This window comes from Vulpes vulpes, chromosome X, assembly GCF_048418805.1.
Source record: "Vulpes vulpes isolate BD-2025 chromosome X, VulVul3, whole genome shotgun sequence".
In the NCBI taxonomy this organism is placed as follows: Eukaryota; Metazoa; Chordata; class Mammalia; order Carnivora; family Canidae; genus Vulpes; species Vulpes vulpes.
Window position 1 is genome coordinate 5,446,068 of NC_132796.1, and position 19,191 is coordinate 5,465,258.

Consider the following 19,191-nt stretch of genomic DNA (forward strand, 5'->3'; position numbering starts at 1 on the left):
AAAACTTGGCTATTTATAATACTAAAAACTAGCATTTCTTGAAAACGTGCTACATGCCAGTCACCCCAGCCCCCGCCGCATCTCACAATCACTCCTGGCTACACACCGGGTTTCACCAAGGAACGTGGAGCTTTCAGAAGAAACCGTACACAAATTCCACATGACACCCTCCAATGCACCTGGCTCTGATTCCTGTGCCGCCCCCCCCCCCAACACCTGGGCATAGGATATCATTCTCTAATTCAGCACTCACCCGCTTTTTCCAGTACCTTTAACTCTTTTATAGATGTCCCAGATGGGAGAGGGTACCGCTTCCATTCCTGAAGGGATGCATGTACTTAACACCCTACATTTTAAGACATAGACCTGGGTTTTGGAGCACTGGAAGGGTAACAAGTTTTGAGTGCAAGGAGCTTCCCGTAGGAGCGTGACAAATCATAACCACTTTAGTTTCTGATGTGTGTTTTCAGGAGTACATCCAAAGCAGTAAGGAGCTTTGTTCTTCCTGCAGTTCCTTGATGTACCTTTCATGAACTATTATTTTGCATAATCAAAACTCCCTTCTTGTTCAAGGGTGTTTAAGCACAGATGGTTGGCCAACAACTTTACATGAGAAAGAGGCTCTAATTTATTTCCTGCTGGGGAGAAGTACAACTTCATCCTCCACTCTGTTGTAGGCTGGGACACAGAGCAGCATTAGGAGGACGTGCCTGGGGCAGAGTACATGGAAAAGCGGTGGACCACCAGCTCCATCCCAGATCTTCCACCTTTACCAATTAAACATGCAATCTTGGGCAGATAAAACCATTTCATTGTTGTATGTCAGCCCTGTTGCTCATTAAGTTCACTGAATAAAATTCAGACCTAGCTTCTAAGAATCATTATGAAAATCAAATATAATAATCAAATAAGAAAACATGTTGAAAAGCAAAAAAAAAAAAAAAAAGAAAGAAAGAAAACCAGAAAGAAACGAATCTGTAATCCTATCTGTGGTCGAGTGAAAGCCTCCTTCCTATGCCTATTTTCACTGTGACAAGAACCAGACCTATCAGAATCCAGGCTGGTCCAAGAACAGCTTTACTGCAAGCCCAGGATACCTCTCCCACTAGCAGATCCCTGACCCAGAGGAGGTCTCAGCTCTCTGTGACCCTCCTGTGCACTTCGCATTGTCAATGCGGACGTCCCGGTGAGTTCCTACTAGGGTGGGGATGTCACAAAATCAGAAACATCAGAAGTAAAGATGAGAGGTGTGTCCTCCAGCAAGGAGGTCACTCTAACTACCATGTATCACGTTTCATCAAAACAAAGACAATAGCAATTAAAACAAAATTATTTTATACCATTAAGAAAGAAAAAGAATATTTTGCTTGATAATTTACATCCCTACAAATGTAAGAAAGGAACATTTATATGGGAAGAAATGTGCGTTTTATGGTCAGGAAGAAAAATGGTTTGCTATGGTTTTTAAAAAAATTTTTTAAAATAATAAGATGGAGATAATGTTTAATTAATAAGCTGAAACAATAAAGCATGACCTATGTATCTGTCACAACCCAACATACTCCAAAAACACACAGCAAAAATTATTGCTTTTGATCCACACAAGGAATCCTGCAAGATAGCTACTCTAACACATTTAAGTTTCTCATTTAAGGAACAACATCTTGAACTCTGACAGCAGCCTCAAAGTAGTTAAAGCAGAATCGTATAAATAATCAAATGAGAAGTTAGAGAGATCAGTGTGCGAGGAAGCCACGAACCAATTCTAGGTACATGATGAGTAACACGCCTCCAAAAAATCTCTTCCGTGGAAGAGAATTTATTTTATGACTAAAATACCAAGAACAGTAACGCCTTGTTTAGAACCAGGTGCTGGAAACACAGATCAAGAAGTACCGACATTCTGAAGCGCTGGGCCGCTTTGTGCCGGGATTATGACTGCTCTTCTGTTTCTTAGAGCAGGAGCTTGAAAACACGGTAAATAGTCTGAGCTTCACGGACCTTGGGATCCGCCAGGACGTCTCAGCTCTGCTGCTGTAGCACAAAGGCTGCGTCTGACGGCATCCAAGCAAACTTATGGTGCGGCGCGTTCCCATAAAACCTTACTTAGGAAAACTTAGAAGCCCGACTGGCTTTTGCAAACCATGCCTTAGAAGACAAGCAAAGCTCAGAGTGTCTAACAGATAAACCCACCGGGTCAAACAGATCTAACAGTTCAGCTGTTCCACTTGTAGATGAATAAACTCCAGGGTGCTTCTGGGTCTAGACGTTTACAAAGGGAACACTTACTAGGTTCATGGAAATAGGAACCCTACAGGCACTCAAGCACGTCATGAGACAAGTGAAAGGAAGAACAGGATCGTATCTGGTCTGCCTCAGTGAATGATCGTCCGAAATGACGAAACAGGGCCAGTCCTTCAGGATTCAGTCTACGTCAACGTAACAGGCAGACATTATGGCCAAACAGAAAGGAACAAGGCAGGGTTTTCAGAATGCTGAAAGGAAGGAAATGCAACAGGGAGGCTTGAGTGGTCTGACCACTGAGCTGAGGTCTGCCCACAAAGGGGTCACATTAGCTGGCCTCTATCTGTCCCGCCTCTGCAGTTCCAATTAACCTCTCCTGCCAGAGCAGGAACCACAGTTTGTACACGAGGCCCATTTTAATAAGCTGGGTTTCGTTCATGGTTATCTCTGAGACGAGAGCTATTACAGAAGTGTGCTAGCACGTTTGGAATTTCCAGGGAACGAGGTTTCTGATGACCTCCAATTACATCTTTCTTCTTGGGGATAAGATGTCACAACGTCAACCCAGACTCACTGATATTAAGGGATCACATGTTTATGAAGCAAACAACATGGTACATCTTGTCCCTCAAGATCTTACCACAGCATCTTTTCATTCCTATGGACGTACGGTTTGCATATAGCACAGAGTGCAAAACAGAAACAGGAGGGCACGCTGTAGGGCATACAAGACACTGCATCAATTCATCTGTTTTCTTCTATGTCTGATGACTCTGCTCTGTTCTATGCCTCAAGGGGACTGATCCACTTCTTTTTCTTTCCTTCTTGTAGTAGACACACAGGGAGCCCCATGAGTCACAATCTCCCCTGACGTCATCACCTCTCTTTGGGTGGGTTGGGGGGTAAGGAGGGGGCGGCCGTGACTTGCTTCTAACCAGCAGAATATCAGAATATGGGAAAAGGGAAGGGGTGTCACTCCCGAGAATATGTTGTTATAGAAGGCTTGGTCTCAGCAGACTGGAGATCAAGATTCTCCTTCTAGCTTTGAAAAGTCAATAGCCATGTTGTGATCTGCCTGCAGGGGGGTGGGGGTGGGGGTGTGTAGGGCAAGGAACTGCAGGGAACTTGCAGGTGCTGAGAGTTGCCCCCAGCCCTATAACCGCAAGGAAACGAACAGTGCCAATAACTGCAATGAGCTTGGAAGCAGAGCATCACCAGAAGCAGCTGAGCCCCCAGACGAGGAAGCAGCCCAGCCAACACCTGATTACAGCACTGTGGGACCTTGGAGCAAAGTGTGCATTTAAGTCATGTCCAAACTCCTGACGCACAGAGACTATGAGATAAGAAATGTGTGTTGTTTTAAGCCACTAAGCTTGGGGGTAATTTGTTATGCAGCAATAGAGAACTAATATAAAGATATGCTACATTTAATGCCAGGTCAGCATATGTTTTCTGGAAAAGTCTGGACCGACTCCCCGAAGAAGCCGAAATGTTTTGGGAAAATGGGTGGATAATATGTCAGCTCCTATGAGGGAGGACACAAAGTACGATTGATGTTACTCTGCCACCATCCAGAAAGGGCTGGACACCAAGACTTAGAAAGGTTCTCGTCTTACAGGAGTTAACACCGAATCGTTAGCTTAGCTGTGAGCGTCCTTGCAGAGCAACTGGCTAAGTAACTTGGAGTATCTGCCAGTCCTGTGCTATTATTCGTGGCGTTTTAATGTCCACAATTACAAAACGCATCCAAAGACTTCACTGACAGTAATCTTCAGGTCCGAAGCGCTTCTGGCAACACAGACATCAGTATGGAAGAGTCTGCAAATCGCCAAAATTCCAGCCCATCACAAAATGCTGAGCAGAACTTTCAAAGCGAAATACAAGGGAGATTAGAAAGACCACATATTGATCACATTAGTGTTGAGAAACACTTCCTCCTCTCCACTTGTCTAAAACCATACTGAACCCTTTTCTACAAGAACCTGATAACACCATGACCTCGCAGAGGTGTCCCAGGGAAGCCCAGCCACAGCAGCACTGGGATGCAGGGAAAGGTGACACACGTGGGGGTTTTAGGCTTGGTCTCTCTACCTGGAGCGGGGGGAGCCACTGGACTTGACGAGCTCCAATTCCCCAGTCCTTCACGGCTTCCAAGCCTAACTCCCACGGACTTGCTACATGCCTTTGCTTAGCTCCGTGTTACTGGGAAGGCCAATGATGTGAGGACTGCGGAGATATTTTATGCACAAGATGGATGGAGATACTGTTATCCTAATTCCACATTCATATTCTCAGAATAGAATCTGTGTGCCTTCCATGGTGAAACTCAGGCGGCAGGATCCCATGAGTGCTTCACGCAGGGGAAAGGCAGGGTCACAGACGTCTGCAGTTCCCTATCGGTCTCCAGTTCCCTTCAGAGAAGCCCTGTACCATCGTTGCACTCCGGTGCCACAGGGCATCCCTTCTGGCTCACTCCCCATGACCCTCAACAGAGCTTCTGTGATTGCCACGGTGGGCCCTTGGAGCGCCATTCCCCACCGGGCCTCATGGACTTTCCCACTCTCCTTTCTATGGGAGGTCACCAGGCGGTCAGCCTGGCTCCACGTCCTCCTGGCTGCATCTGAGCATATCCCAGCCCTGATCTGCTCTGGAGAACACAGTCCAGCAAAGCGGCTCTTCCCCTTCTCAGCCCAACTGAGGATTTCAGACAGCATGTGTCCAGGATAGTAATACCCTTTATTCTCCACCTGTAAGCACAGGGCAAGTAAAATGCCTCCCATACAGTTAAAAGCAGGCAAGTCTTCTGCCCAGGATATGGGGGCCCAAAGGGTGAATGATCAGATGAAAATGTTGAGAACCCCACTCCCAATCAAATGGGTGGCCTCCCCCAAACAGCATGAAAACTTCCAACATCATGGGGCAATTACTCATAGAAAAGTCATGTTGGAAAGTCAGGAGAGGACATCAATAGTTTGTACCTTTAAAAAGGTCCTACGGACGCCTGGGTGGCTCAGTGGTTGAGCATCTGCCTTCTACTCAGGTCGTTGTCCTGGGGTCCTGGGACAGAATCCCATATCGGGCTCCCTGCCTGCAGGGAGACTGCTTCTCTCTCTGCCTATGTCTTTGCCTCTCTCTCTGTGTCTCTCATGAATAAATAAATAAAATATTTTTAAAAAATAAAATAAATAAAAAGGTTCTAGTCCCTACACATAGGTAGTAATTTTTTTTCTCTCTGATTAACCAATAATGGAAGCAGTAGGTAACTATATTTTAAGAAGGCTCAATGACGTTTTTCTTTTTTATACAAATTCACAACACACACATACACACACACACACCCATCCCTGACGTAAAAGTAAACTGAACTTCCCAACCTACAGAGGAATGCAGGTGCCCTTTTATATCAATGATCCAGCAGAGCACTGTCAGATTGAGGCCATTGCATGAGTACCTCTGGGCTTGCACCAGAGCTGTCTTACCTCACAGAAGCTCTGGCACTGCTGCTTCCGCAGGTCCCAGGACTCCTTGCAGGGCTCCAGACACTAGGAGAGATTAACAATAAAAGTAAATCAATAAACAGATAAGAAACAGGGCCAAAAGGAAAAGAATCTGCACTCCTTACTTTTGCTAATTAGTTTAGGAAACCCAGCTACTTCGGGGATCATTTGAATGGGGTATAATAGGAATCTGAGAAAGAGCGGCATGATAGGACAGAAACAAAAAATGTGTATTTCAACATAACTGAAAATGAGAAGTTGCATGGTCTGGAGGAGATGTGTAGAAAAAGCAGTGACATTCGCCATCAGGCTGAACAGTTTAGACGAGAAATATTTTTATTCAGTAAGAAATGTTTTCTAGGGCTGCGTGGCAGGCTGACTGGCAGAGCACATAGCTCTTCATCTCGGGGTTGTGCCTTTGAGCCCCACGCTGGGTGTCAAGATTACTTAAAAATACAATCTTAAGAAAAGAAAAAAGAAATTTTTCTAACAGTTGCTGTCACAGAAGAATTTTGTTTTTTCATAAACTTTAACACGAACTTGCTTTACAAATGGTAACACAGGAGTATTGTCTATATATTCTCCTGCAGGTGACTGGGTGAAGTTGCATTGTACTAAATATCTATCTATAACATATGATTGTTAACTAGTATCTTTAGCTCAATGGACCTAACAGCATTTACATGCATCCAGTTTAATTACTCTATTAAAATATACTGAATGTATCTTAACATAAATATTTATGAAATAAATACTAGAATATATTGAATCAACCTAAATATATTGAATGAACTCTCTGACATGAGACTTTCAGAATTGAGAATAAAGTCTGAATATATGTTTAAAATGAATTACCATACATAGGAACTAATCAAAGATAATAACCAGGCTCCACTGTTCAATAATAATAATCATGTTAATAGTAATAATAATTATAGTATATATTAATACATATTATATATTAAATGTATGTAAAGAATAATAAAGAATATTGTTGAATGTTAATAGTAATAATAATTATAGTATATATTAATACATATTATATATTAAATGTATATAAAGAATATTGTTGAATATAGTATATAATAGTTTATTACTACATTTAGTACTATATATAGTACCAGTATAATAATAATAATATGCACAATATAGTGTATATATACTACATATATACTGCACACATTATATATACTATACTAGTACACCATGGAACTATACACACACACACACACACACATCTATCTATCCTATAACACTATATATACTACATGTACTATATATATTATATAAAATACAGTCCATTAATGTGAATGGAGACTTGATCCTCAATTTTATGTTTTATATCATTCTCTAAACATTGGCATACCCCTGGCTCCTATCAGGTCATTATTATTTTATCTATATGATTTTTATTTCATTATTGGTAAATTTCTCAATAAGGATCAAACTTCTCAGTTAGATTCCAGGTAAGTATACTCTAGAATTCAGGATATATACAGATACTGTTTTTCACTCTACTTGGTAGTCACCTCCCCCTCTGTTTTAAAATAAAGATACAGTTTAAACTGTAAGACTCTACTGTCCATGTGTCAACCGCCAATCTGTCAGAGCAATGCTGCTCAAAGTGTGATCGATGACTGATAATATGAACATCACCTTGCAGTTTATCAGAAATGCAAACTCATGGCCCACCCCTAGACCTAGAAACAGAATCTCTGGGATCAGGACCCAGGAATCTCTGTTAGCAAATTCTCTAGGAAATTCTGATGCTTACTACATTTTAAAAAGAACTGCCTTATTGTGGTAAACATTTCCCAATATATATGTGTATCAAATCATCATATCATATCACTTAAAGCTGTACAGGTTGTAAATCCTATGTCGATAAAGCTGGGGAAGCTATAGAATTTGCTGGGGGAAAAAAAGTCCTATGGACTCCGTCTGAGTGGCTCAGTACATAGGGTGGACCAATTGTTGATTTCAGGTCAGATCATGATCTCAGGGTTGAGAGATCAAGTCCCACATCAGGCTCTGCCCTAAAAGTGGAGTCTGCTTAAGATTCTCTCTCCCTCTTCCTCTGCCCCCATTGCAAATTAGCACTCTCTCGCTCTCTAAAAAAAAAAAAAAAAAGAGAGAGCCCACATTTTCTCTTATTTTTCATTAAAAAAAACATCAAATCTATTTCTTATAAGAACATCTCAGATTTTATATTCTTTAATGTTGCAGATGAACAATTCATTTTTAGATATTTTAATTTAAAAAATTTGACCTCTTCCAATACTTACACAAGCTTGTCCCAAGTTTCCTGGTGTTCACCTGTCCTAAGCATATTAAAACAAATGCACAGTTTTTTGTCAATATAACAATTCTAAAAAGAAAACTATTTTTCTAACAACAATGAAATCACTTAAAACCTTGTCTCCTGGGGCACCTGGGTGGCTCAATGGGTTAAGCATCTGCCTTCAGCTCAGGTCATGATCTCAGGGTCCTGGGATCAGCTCTGCATGGGGCCTTGCACTCATCAGTGAGCCTGCTTCTCCCTCTCCCTCTGTCTCTGCTCATGGGAGCTCTCTCTCAAATAAATAAATAAAATCTTAAAAAAAAAAAACTTGTCTCTCTTACATATTTTGAGTTCTGTCAAGAGTTAGTTTTGTTTCCTAAAGGTATGTCTGATTCCTTATCCTCAGACTTCTCGGTATTTAAGACATTGGCTTCTAGCCAAAAAAAGTTTAATGGTCACTTAGTAAGTATATCTAGACCTAATTCCTTCTCAAGACAATTTGAAGTGAATAAATGGCACTCTCCAGAATACCTTGAGACTTTGTTCAGGTGGGGACGTGTCCTATGATGTGAGAGGACCCCTCCATAAGATGTGGGGATTTTCCAGGGACACAAGTTCAGCTACTTACAAACTAAGTCTTTATCATTTTATTTAGGAAACATCCAACAAACATCCATTCCATGTAAAACTGCTCAGTGCAATGTGGCTAACCATGTCTCAAAATAATTAAACCATTCTTGCTTTGGATCACTGCTGAAAATGTAATTTTGAACACATGTGCTTAGTTGCATTGTCTCAACTATAAACATTGGTGCATTAAAAAGTTTCACTCCTTTGATATCTCCACAATTCCACATAATCCTATTCCTGACAGACTGTGGAACAAATACCTTATGTAAAACAAATATCATTTACAAAAATAGGCACGCTTGTGAAATGCTAATGGAAGCAATATATAACGTACCTGTCTTCTTGTTAATCCAGCATCTCTATATGCCGAGTCCAGCATCAGTATATACAATTCATTTAAAGTTCTATTTCAATTGTATGCTTGCCTCATTTCCAATAACCAGTAATAATTAGTGTCTAAAGATACATCACAAAATGTTATTAATGACAGCCAACATTTTCCTTTAATAATCCTCTGTGAAAACTATCTGACAAGAGAAGTCTGGATGTAGAAATTGGAGTAAATCTTTGCAGGACCAATTTGCCAAAACTCTATTTCTTTGTAGTGCTCTCAGCCAGGTAAAATGATTGCAATAAACGCCAAAGGGGGAGGGAGATTTAAAAAAACAAAAAACAGAAAACAAAAAGCTACCATTTCTCTCATACTTCAAACAAGAAGAAAAAGCATCCTGTTTCTCCAGATTTAAAAGAAAAAAAGTTTTGTCAAAAGAGGGCAGACTCAAATCTTATTTCCATGAGAAAAACAACACTAGAAGCAGACAACTGCTTTGGAATTTACTGTATATCACAACTATACATGCCCTGATCAAATTACAGAACAAACAAAACAGTAACTGCATTTAGCAAGTGTTTTAAGCTTTCAGATTTTAGGATGATCAACTCTTTGAAATGATTTCTTCCCATGTTACTGCTTAAGCCAAATGAAGAAAACTTAAAATTTGAGAGAAAATTTTTAAAAATTGGCTGACAGAGCTAATCACATAAATTATCCTTTGGATTATAGACACCATTATTTTTCACTTAATCTAGAAAATTGTATTTGCAATATCATTTCCTTAGATGATACTTCTGTATTACATTAATACTACAAAATACACAATATCAAACATGTACATACAATATTCTTTTAAAATGTAAGACACACGAGCACTGAAACTCTGTGACATTTACTGCGATATTCTTAATGTATAGTAGCAGCTCAATAAACATCTGTTAAATAAATTTATTGTTTTTATAAGCAGTTCCTGGAGCTGGCTCACTCATATTTGAGTGGGGAAGTATTTTTCCAGGGACCAAGCAGATAATGAGTAAGAGTGAAGGAGGGTAAGTTATGAACAATGGGAGTGGCAGGAAGACCAGTAAACTGGAGAGCTCACCCAATGTTCAGGACACAACTGCTCTTCACTGCCTTTCAGTTCTTATCCAGAATTGCCCAGCTCTCCAAACTTCAGAGAAGCCAGTGATGCTGACTTTATGTAAACCTTTCCAACTGTTCATTAAATGTATTGCATAATGCTGTGTAGGTAATTTTCTGCAATTTATTTATAGCAGAAGATACTAGATAAATTATTTTAATTGCTCTAAGTAAGTGGTTTGAAATGGAAGTGATTTTGCCCTCTCAGTGATGCCCTTTGGTGATTTCTGGAGATGGTTGTTGGAAACAATGGAGGAGAGATGTACCGGTTTCTAGCGGGCAGAGGCCAGGCATGTTGCTTGAATGTCATACAATGCACAGGCTAGCCCCCCCAACATGATAAAAAATTATCTGGCTCCAAATGTTCACAGTGCTGAGGTTGAGAAATTTCTTTAAAAAAAAAAAAAGGCAACAGAAATACAGTGGATTAGCCATAATAACAAGAGTTGATCCTAGGAAACAACAACTTGCCCGGGACAGAGGAGTAAAGGCTAACTCAAAACTGTCACTTCTAATTATGCCACAATTCTACATGTTTTGGTCACATTCAACCTTCTAAGACATGGTTTTGATAATGTGAGTTCTCTGATAAAATTAGACAATAATTACCAAATTAAGCCCAAAGTATATGGTTTACATTCAAAACATCTGGTCAATCAGCAAATCCTGCCTCCCCAGCCTCTTTAATTGCTCATGAATTACTTTCCACGAAGCTGGTCTTTTTCCTGTTCCCCAAACACAAGATCCCTCGACTTCCACTGGGTTACTACTGTACACCTTTCTTAAAGGGAGTCTAGTCTGTCCTCCACTCCAACCACCAGCAACTTCAAATCACCTGTTTTGACCACTGGTATCCACACAACATGCACTGACTCCCCCTCTGCAACCATGCAGCTTTCCCTCAAGAATGCTCACATCTTACAAATGCTACAAGTTGTAATTACGTGACACTATCTCCAACTGACTATAAACTCATCCTAGGGAGGGCCTGTATCTGCTAACCGTTCCTCATCCTTCACAAGGCCTGTGGGACTGAGCATGCAAATGACAGAAAAGATTCTCAGGAACATCCCATGCACTGTGGCAGCGCAGATGGTGCAGAACAGAGGCACACGAAGCCTGGGTTTGAGCCCTATCTCTGCCATGTTCTCTAACCTACACCTGTGAGAAAATCACGTAGATTATTTAGCCTCTATTTGCTAATTCAAATATGAGAATACAATCCTTCATATTAAACATTTTATTGGATGCCAAAGAGTGTCATAACATTTATGGATTTCTAAAACACTTTTAAAATTATTTGTTCAATGAACCTCTAACAACAGATCTATGCAAGTATGTAAAATTAGATACTGTTATTCCTTCATTTTAGAGAGAGAAACTGCAGTGTAGAGAGGCTGAGTAAACCAAGCAAGTGACTATGGTTGAGATTTCAGGAACTAGAAGTTGGACTCATACTCTGGCACACTCAAAGGAATGTTCTTTCCATTACAGAACACTGTGCTGTTTATGCCACGTGCTACAAGGCTTAATAAGGTAATGTATGTGAAAAGGATTTGGACACTGAAAAGTACTTCGCAAATGTAGAAGATTACTGAATTATAATGATCCCAGAAAGGATTCAGCTCCAGAATGCCCTGGGTGTTACAAATGAAGGTACTTAATGAAATCATAACCATTAAGACTGTGTGTTTCATATCACAGACGAAGGGATCCCACTCTTAGGAGCCAAAGCACTGACAAAGAGGGAAATTACTGATACTGCTTTGGTACCATCCAGATGGATTAGCACAAAATTCCACACCTTACATTTAACCAAACACTTCTGTAAGAGGAAATTCTATTACCTTATATTGCATTACCAGAAAAGGAAATTCTATTACCTTAATAGCAATTATAATAAATTCTGAAGCACAAAAGGTTACTATAAAATTCAAATTTTCACACATGTCCAAGAATCGAGGAAACAGAACCCATAATTGTATTATATTAAATAAATAGAACCCATTAAAACAAAGCAACCAGCATCCCGTACATTCCAACCAATTCAAATTAACATCTGCCAAATCAACAAGTAAAAATGAGTATTTCCCATGTGCAATGTATTCATCTAGTCTCAAGGTGGGGGGAAATTGGCAGTCATTCTGCCGTAAATTAATTTATAATCTCCATGGGAGAAACCATGTGACTAAGTCTAAAGTGATGCAGCACAGAATAACCAAGAGAAGAATAATGTGCCATAAGACACTGTAAAAGTGATATGTATTTCCATATGGGATAATTGGAGAGGACTGCATAGAATTGAGGACTCATGAATTAACTTAGGAGGAAGAGTGGGACTTGACCAATTTTAGCAGATCTGGGGCCAGGATGGTATATGTGGAGGATGTGATGTGTGATAGCTAAAAGAGAAGATGCTGTAAAATACAAGGCTAGAAACAGGGCCCTTGGAACTCAATGAGGAGCCAATGATAGTCCTAAAACATTGAGGTATTTGCCTCACTTTGTGTTTAAGATAACTTGGGTCTTGGTGCAATATAATGATTTATAAAAAATATATATTTGAAAAAAATATATATATATGTGTGTATATATATATATATACACATATATATATATATATATTTGGTCATTCAGATGACCAAAACACATTTCTCAAATATATTTAATCTTCATCCATGGTTCCTGAAAATGCATCAGAGTAGTCATAAAGGTGAAATGGGTGTCTTGTTATTAAGAAAGGTGACTTTAGGACCCACCTCCAACCCCATCGCAGGACAGAGGCTGATTGACAGGAGGACCAATCATGTGATTAGAGGATTGGAAGTTTCAGTACTACCCGCTGACTTCTGTGGAGCAGAGAGGGGCTGGAGATTGAGTCAGCCAATATTTGGTCACTCATTGCTAGGTAATAAAGCCTCCATAAAAACACAACAGGACTGGAGCACCTGGCTGGATGAGTTAAAGTACCTATGATTCTTGATCGCAGGGTCATGAGTACAAACCCCATGTTGGATGTTGAAATTACTTTACATATATATATATATATATATATATATATAGGTTAGTTATAGTTATATATAGTTATATATAGTTATATAACTATATACATATACACACATGCACATAAAGATTTATACATATATATACTTTATACACATATATGTGTGTGTGTGTGTGTGTGTATATATATATATACACACACAATTCAAAAAAATCCACAAGGGGACTATTTTTTTTATCCTTTCAGACATTTTTCATGCTTGGGCAACCAGAACACTTCCATGTGCCACAGAGCTGGGCCCCAAGCTCCACGAGGACAGAAGCTCCTTTGTTGGGGACTCCACCCTATATATCTTTTCACTTGCCTGTTAACTCGTATCCTGTATCGCATCTTTTAATAAACTGGTTAACGTGTTGCCCTGGATTCTGTAAGCTGCTCTAGGAAATTGATGGAACCCTAGGAGGGAGTCGTGGGAACTTCCAATCTATCACTGGTCTGGATTTGACATTGGCCTTATGAAGTTGGGCACAAGGTGGGCAATCTCATAGGTTTGGTGGAATCTCCCTATAGATAACATCAGAATTGAGTTGAATTCTCAAACATGCTGCTGATATCCAGGAATTGCTTGGTGATGTGGGAGGGGGGAACCCCCCACATCGGAACTGGGTCCAGGAGCCCTAAGAGAGTTGGAATAGGAGTTAGATTACAGAGGTGAGGTATTACAGCAAATGAAACTGGAGTAGAAGTTTTTACAATGTTCTCCAAAGCTTCTGTCTACCATGTATAGGGTTGAGATGCCATCTAGGTAGTAGAGGACACTGGATAAAAGGAAAAGGAACATGAGCCTAGGAAAGGCAACATAGAGCTGCAAGCTCATGGACACAGTTGCTGGTTTGCTGTGAAAGGTAGGAATGAGCGACAAATGAGAACAGGAAAATACGCCAAAACTTCTAAGCTTGATCTGAAAGGAACTCTTGGTGTCTCTAAGATGGAGCGTGGGGAATAAACAAACATAGGAAAAGCTGAGCAATCAAGACTCTAACATGAAATACATGAAGGAATGCCCAACACGCTACTGGAATTGTGGACATGTAGTTCTGGAGAAAGGTTGAAGAATGATGAGCATTTACAAACTCTGTTCGTTCTCTCTACATCATTCATTCATTCATTGCTTTACAGATATCTGCAGAATTTAATTACCATGGTATCATGCTAGGTGATGGGTCTGCTAAATCTGCGAACCACACACACACACACACACACACACACACACACACACACACACACAAAATGCTGCCAATTCTATACTGCCTAGAAAGGTTACATAAATAAGTCATGTTTATTTATAAGCAAAAATCTAGGCCACAAGTGCAAAAGGAAATAAATGTCGAACATGTTGGTGAAGAGAAGGAAAGGATCAGGTGGAGGAGGTCTAACTGAAGATGGAGGAGAAACAGGAAATAATCAATTGATGAAGGTCCCAAAGAATGTTGCAGGGGCTACAACATGGAAACATAGAATCTTAGAGATGCAAGGATTCTCTGATGGCATTTATCCCAACCCTACATCCTCCATATTCAGGAACTAACACATCTTCATAGAGGCAATTGGCTGGTAGCACGATTTTGGTCCATGGCCCCATCTATAATTGGACACAGGCCATGCAATTTCACTGTTCAGCATAAGGATGTAAGAATTTGGATGTGGACATACAAGACGATGGTCAGGAGTAGCACAGCTGTTCCAGGGAGAGTTTTCCCAGTGAAAAAGTGATCAGATGCATGTGCCCTTCTAGATGTAGTTCTGAAAGCGGAGTTTGAGAGGTCTTCAGTAGGTGAATAAGACACACAAGGGCACAGAAGTGCATGATTTTGGCAGGTCTGAGGACAAGACATAGACCGTGGATCCTTGAAGTCGGATTAACCTGCTAAATGTTTTTCCCCCCATTCCAGTTTATTTTAACCTCTCTGAACCATAGGTTTCTGCCACATAAAAGAATGGAATAATATTTGCCAAAGACAATCATTTTGAAATAAATTTTATAAAGACAACCTTCTAAAATACCTACACAAGATGGGTACTCGGTGAATCTGGTTGCCTTCCATTTCTAGAAGACCCATAAAAAGAATTTATTTCAGTTCTCTCATATTTCCCTGATATCTACCTTTTTTCCTTTTAGGTGGAATTAGAAAAGTACCAATTTTTTTCCCTCAAAATCCCAACAACTAGGTTTGGGTTGGGTGGCATTAGTCTTGTGTGTGGTCAGAAGGTGGGATCAGAAGGAAAAATCTGACACTAGGGTAGTGCGCATTTTGTAGCACATATAGTATACCTTCACAAAAAAATTTTCTGTTGAATAACAAGAAAGCAAATAATAATTTACATTTAATTTTTATCTGCATTGTTGCCTGGATATAAGGAATAAGCTTTAGGTTTCACATACACACACACACACACACATACACACAAATCCAACTTCTCATTTCATACAGTTATATATTCAAAACATATAACAATGCTATCAACAAAAGTTTCCAAAGACCATTTCTGTTTCCTAAATTAATGGCAGCAATTTCTCTGGGAAACTATAGATCTGGTTTTTAGATGGAAGTGGATTTTTTTCAATATATTTCCTAAAATATGTGCACCCTACTGCCTTTAGAAGTATTCATGGACTCCCTCCAGCTCTAAATTGGTATAGAAATTGTTACAATCCTGTGTGTCGAAAAGTGCGCTGTGTCTTGCCAAAATAATGAAATCTTTTGGCAGACATCCTATGGAAGTACAGTTGAACAATCATCAGAGCCTAAACCACAGAGGATCAGCATGCCAACCCTGAACAACAATGTTACGCCTCAGACATTTCATATCACAAATCAACTTTCTCTGAAACGATCAAAGGATAATTCCTCTCCCACCATGATGTTTATCTACGAATCTGGGCCTCCTTTTATCGCAACTATTTCTCACAATAAAGGGAACTCTAACATTAGGAGCTCTTTTAATTTCAGTGAAAGTGTTTAGAAATAAACAAAAAGCAACTGAAGCGGAACAATAAGATTAATCAAGGTAGTTCTTACCAGAAAACTACTCTCTCGCTGTAGCTCTTCCTCACCTAACCATGTCCTTGTGTATATTATGAAGCCTCCTGAGACAGGTCATGGAATTCTGGTTCACTGAAGACCACACATGCTTTCTTAGCATCCAGATTTTTTGCCTCATCTTCCACTAAGGAATTTCAGCAGACCAGTGCAGCTTCAAATAATACTCCCATGGTTATTTCTCAAATCAAAAAGATATTAATTACAAAGAGAAAGTCACCACTTTACAGTGGAGAAACCAGGCAGAGAATATTTTAACTAAGTCATAAAGTGACATCTCCAGGAATGGGAGAAACACAGCATTCTCAAGGCAGGATTCCTGCCCAAAAGGCAAAACCTGAACTGAACCACAAGGAAATTAAAAAAAAAAAAAAATCCAGAATGAGGCTCCTTGTACAAAGCAACAAGCCTCTAGTCTTTAAAAAAGATACCAATGTTGGAAACAACCAAGAAGGAATAAGGAATGCTTCCAAACTCAAGGGGACTAAAGATATGGAACAATCCAGTGCAAAGCAAGACCGCACGCCAGATCCCAAATCAAATGAAACAATTCTACAAAAGACGCTACTGGCACCAACAGGAACATTTAAAAGAACGCTATATATGGAATAAAAGTGTTCCATCAAAGTGAATTTCCCTGAATTTGGTAATTCCACAGCAGTCATGGAAGAGATGCATGCTGAAGAATTTGGGGGTAAAAGAGTCATACAACTTGTTCCTAAATGGTTGGAAACAAAATAACAATTACAAGGGCATGCACACATATAATTTTTTTTTCTATGAATACATAGAATGTGATAAAGCAACTATGACAGGCACAAAAAAGTTAACGATTGGTAAATCTAGATTGAGGTCAGCAACTAGAAACCAGAGACCAAATCTGGCACACCATCTGTTTTGGTAACGACAATTTATTAGAACACAGTCACGCCCATTCACGTATATTATACACTCCCTCTGGTTACTTCTGTGCTACCATAGCTGAGTTGACTAGTTGTGACAGGCCTTATGTCCAAGAAACCAAAAAATATTTACTCGTCTTTCATAGAACATTTGCTGCACTCTGGTTTAGAGAAATAGTATGTGGAAGTCCTTTTACTCATAATTTTTCTGAATTTTTAATAATAAGTTAAACATTAAAAATACATAAAGTAGGAACACCTGGGTGGCTCAGCCAGTTGTACATCTGACTCTTGGTTTTGGCTCAGTTTCACGATCTCACAGGTCATGGGATTGAGCCAGGCAGAGGCGGGAGTCTGCTTCAAGATTCCTTCCTTCTGCTCCTCCCCCTCCCGCCCCCCCAATTAAATAATAAATCTTAAGAAAAAAAAAACTATTTTAAAAATACATAATCTTAAAATTCCTTGAAATCTCAAAATCACAAATTTTCTTCATCCAACATTATTAAAAAGCTATTATGAACACAGATCTATGGAAAATCATAAAGTGGGTATCAGTGGGCTGATTTAAACCAGGAAAAGTGGACATGTACAGACAAATGCTTCAGGTCTGACACCTGTAGTGACTGGATGGCAGTTCTTCCTACAGAACTGTTGAAGAATCTTCTAGGCTCTGTACAGTTAGACCCAATAGGTACTATAAACACAGCCTCAGGAACCCTACAATAAGGAGACAGGGATGCTAGTGTCACCCTGGAGGTCTTCTATTCATTCAGGTGGTTTTGTCATGACCCGTCATCTTCACCTTGTGTCTTGGTTTTTAATTACAAAACACAGGAAACAAGTTCACGCCCCTGGAAGTGTCCCTCCCTCCTTTGTACTCAACAAACCCTTCTTACAACATCAGAGGGAAAGATTTCTCACAATAAAAATAGGAAATGAGTACAATCTATTTGTTTGCAGTTGTGAGTCACTCAATGTCATGTCCTGATTATTAGCTTCCAGTAGTATTTGCACATCCTGCCTAGATTCACACATAAATTCCAAAATCAGCAGAAGCCACGTTTATTACAAGTCCAATGAGAGAAAACTGATGTTGGTGCTTGGCCAAGGCAGGGAAGTAACAAGGGGTGGGTGCTCTTCCCTCAAATTAGGAAGGTGACATGCGAACATGAACTTTCTCCTGAAGACACTTAAGAACTGACCCTTGGTAGAAAATTTATTTATTGAAGAAGCAGATGGCCCAAAGACGTACCTGACACATTAGCATTTCCACCGGGGAAATAAAACATTTATATGCAATCAGAGTGCTCAAAAATTCAACAATAGCTAGAAAATATCTCTATGTGTCATTCTAAACCCAGAAAGTGTAAACACACACATGCACACACACACTTTTAAATTATACTTTGATCATAGACACCTGTGTCCTCTGGCAGACCATCCAATCATCCTCATTTTTCTCAATACTGACCCCCACGTAAACACAATAACTCAAGAAACCTATACCAGCCATTAGTCAGATCCTAGAGGCTGAATGAGGAGAACCACCTTGCGCACCCAGAATCACAAGCTTTCACTAGATCAGATTTTGCATAGCCTGGAATCACCAGGCCCAGCATCCTTTCAGGCTTAAACGGCCAGACCTCATCTCCTGAGTGAAAGCCAGAATTTAATCTGCACAGCATGCTTTTGACACTGCTGAGCCCCCAGGTTAAAGAACTCCTCCTTGACATGCTTCAAGTTGAATGGAGATTAGGATTTCCATCACTTCATGCTACATTTAAAAGCTTATGCAAGTCTAGCGTTGATCCTTATCTTCGTATGTATTTTTTCTATACGTTTTCTTAACAACACACAATTCCTAAGAAATCATGTAATTGGTAGTGTTGGAGAACCGTGTCAATCGTATTCCCAAGTTGGGTGGCCTGGTGTCCTTTTTCCCTGGGCTATTGGCCTTAAAAACATTGCATATGTGACAGGAGGAGGAATGGAGTTTTCTATTTGCTCCTCCTCTGTGAAATCTCAGAGAGCTACTTTCCAATAACTTCTATGCGCTGC

General features: G+C 39.9%; 1 protein-coding gene across 1 annotated transcript in view; it reads right to left on the reverse strand.

Annotated features, from left to right (window-relative positions):
• ANOS1 (anosmin 1) overlaps positions 1 to 19,191 on the reverse strand; it is a 182,562-nt gene that overhangs the window by 70,625 nt on the left and 92,746 nt on the right. The window contains exon 3 of the mRNA XM_026015316.2: positions 5,724 to 5,786. Coding sequence (XP_025871101.2) covers positions 5,724 to 5,786 — 63 coding nt within the window. The remainder of the gene's footprint in view (positions 1 to 5,723; positions 5,787 to 19,191) is intronic.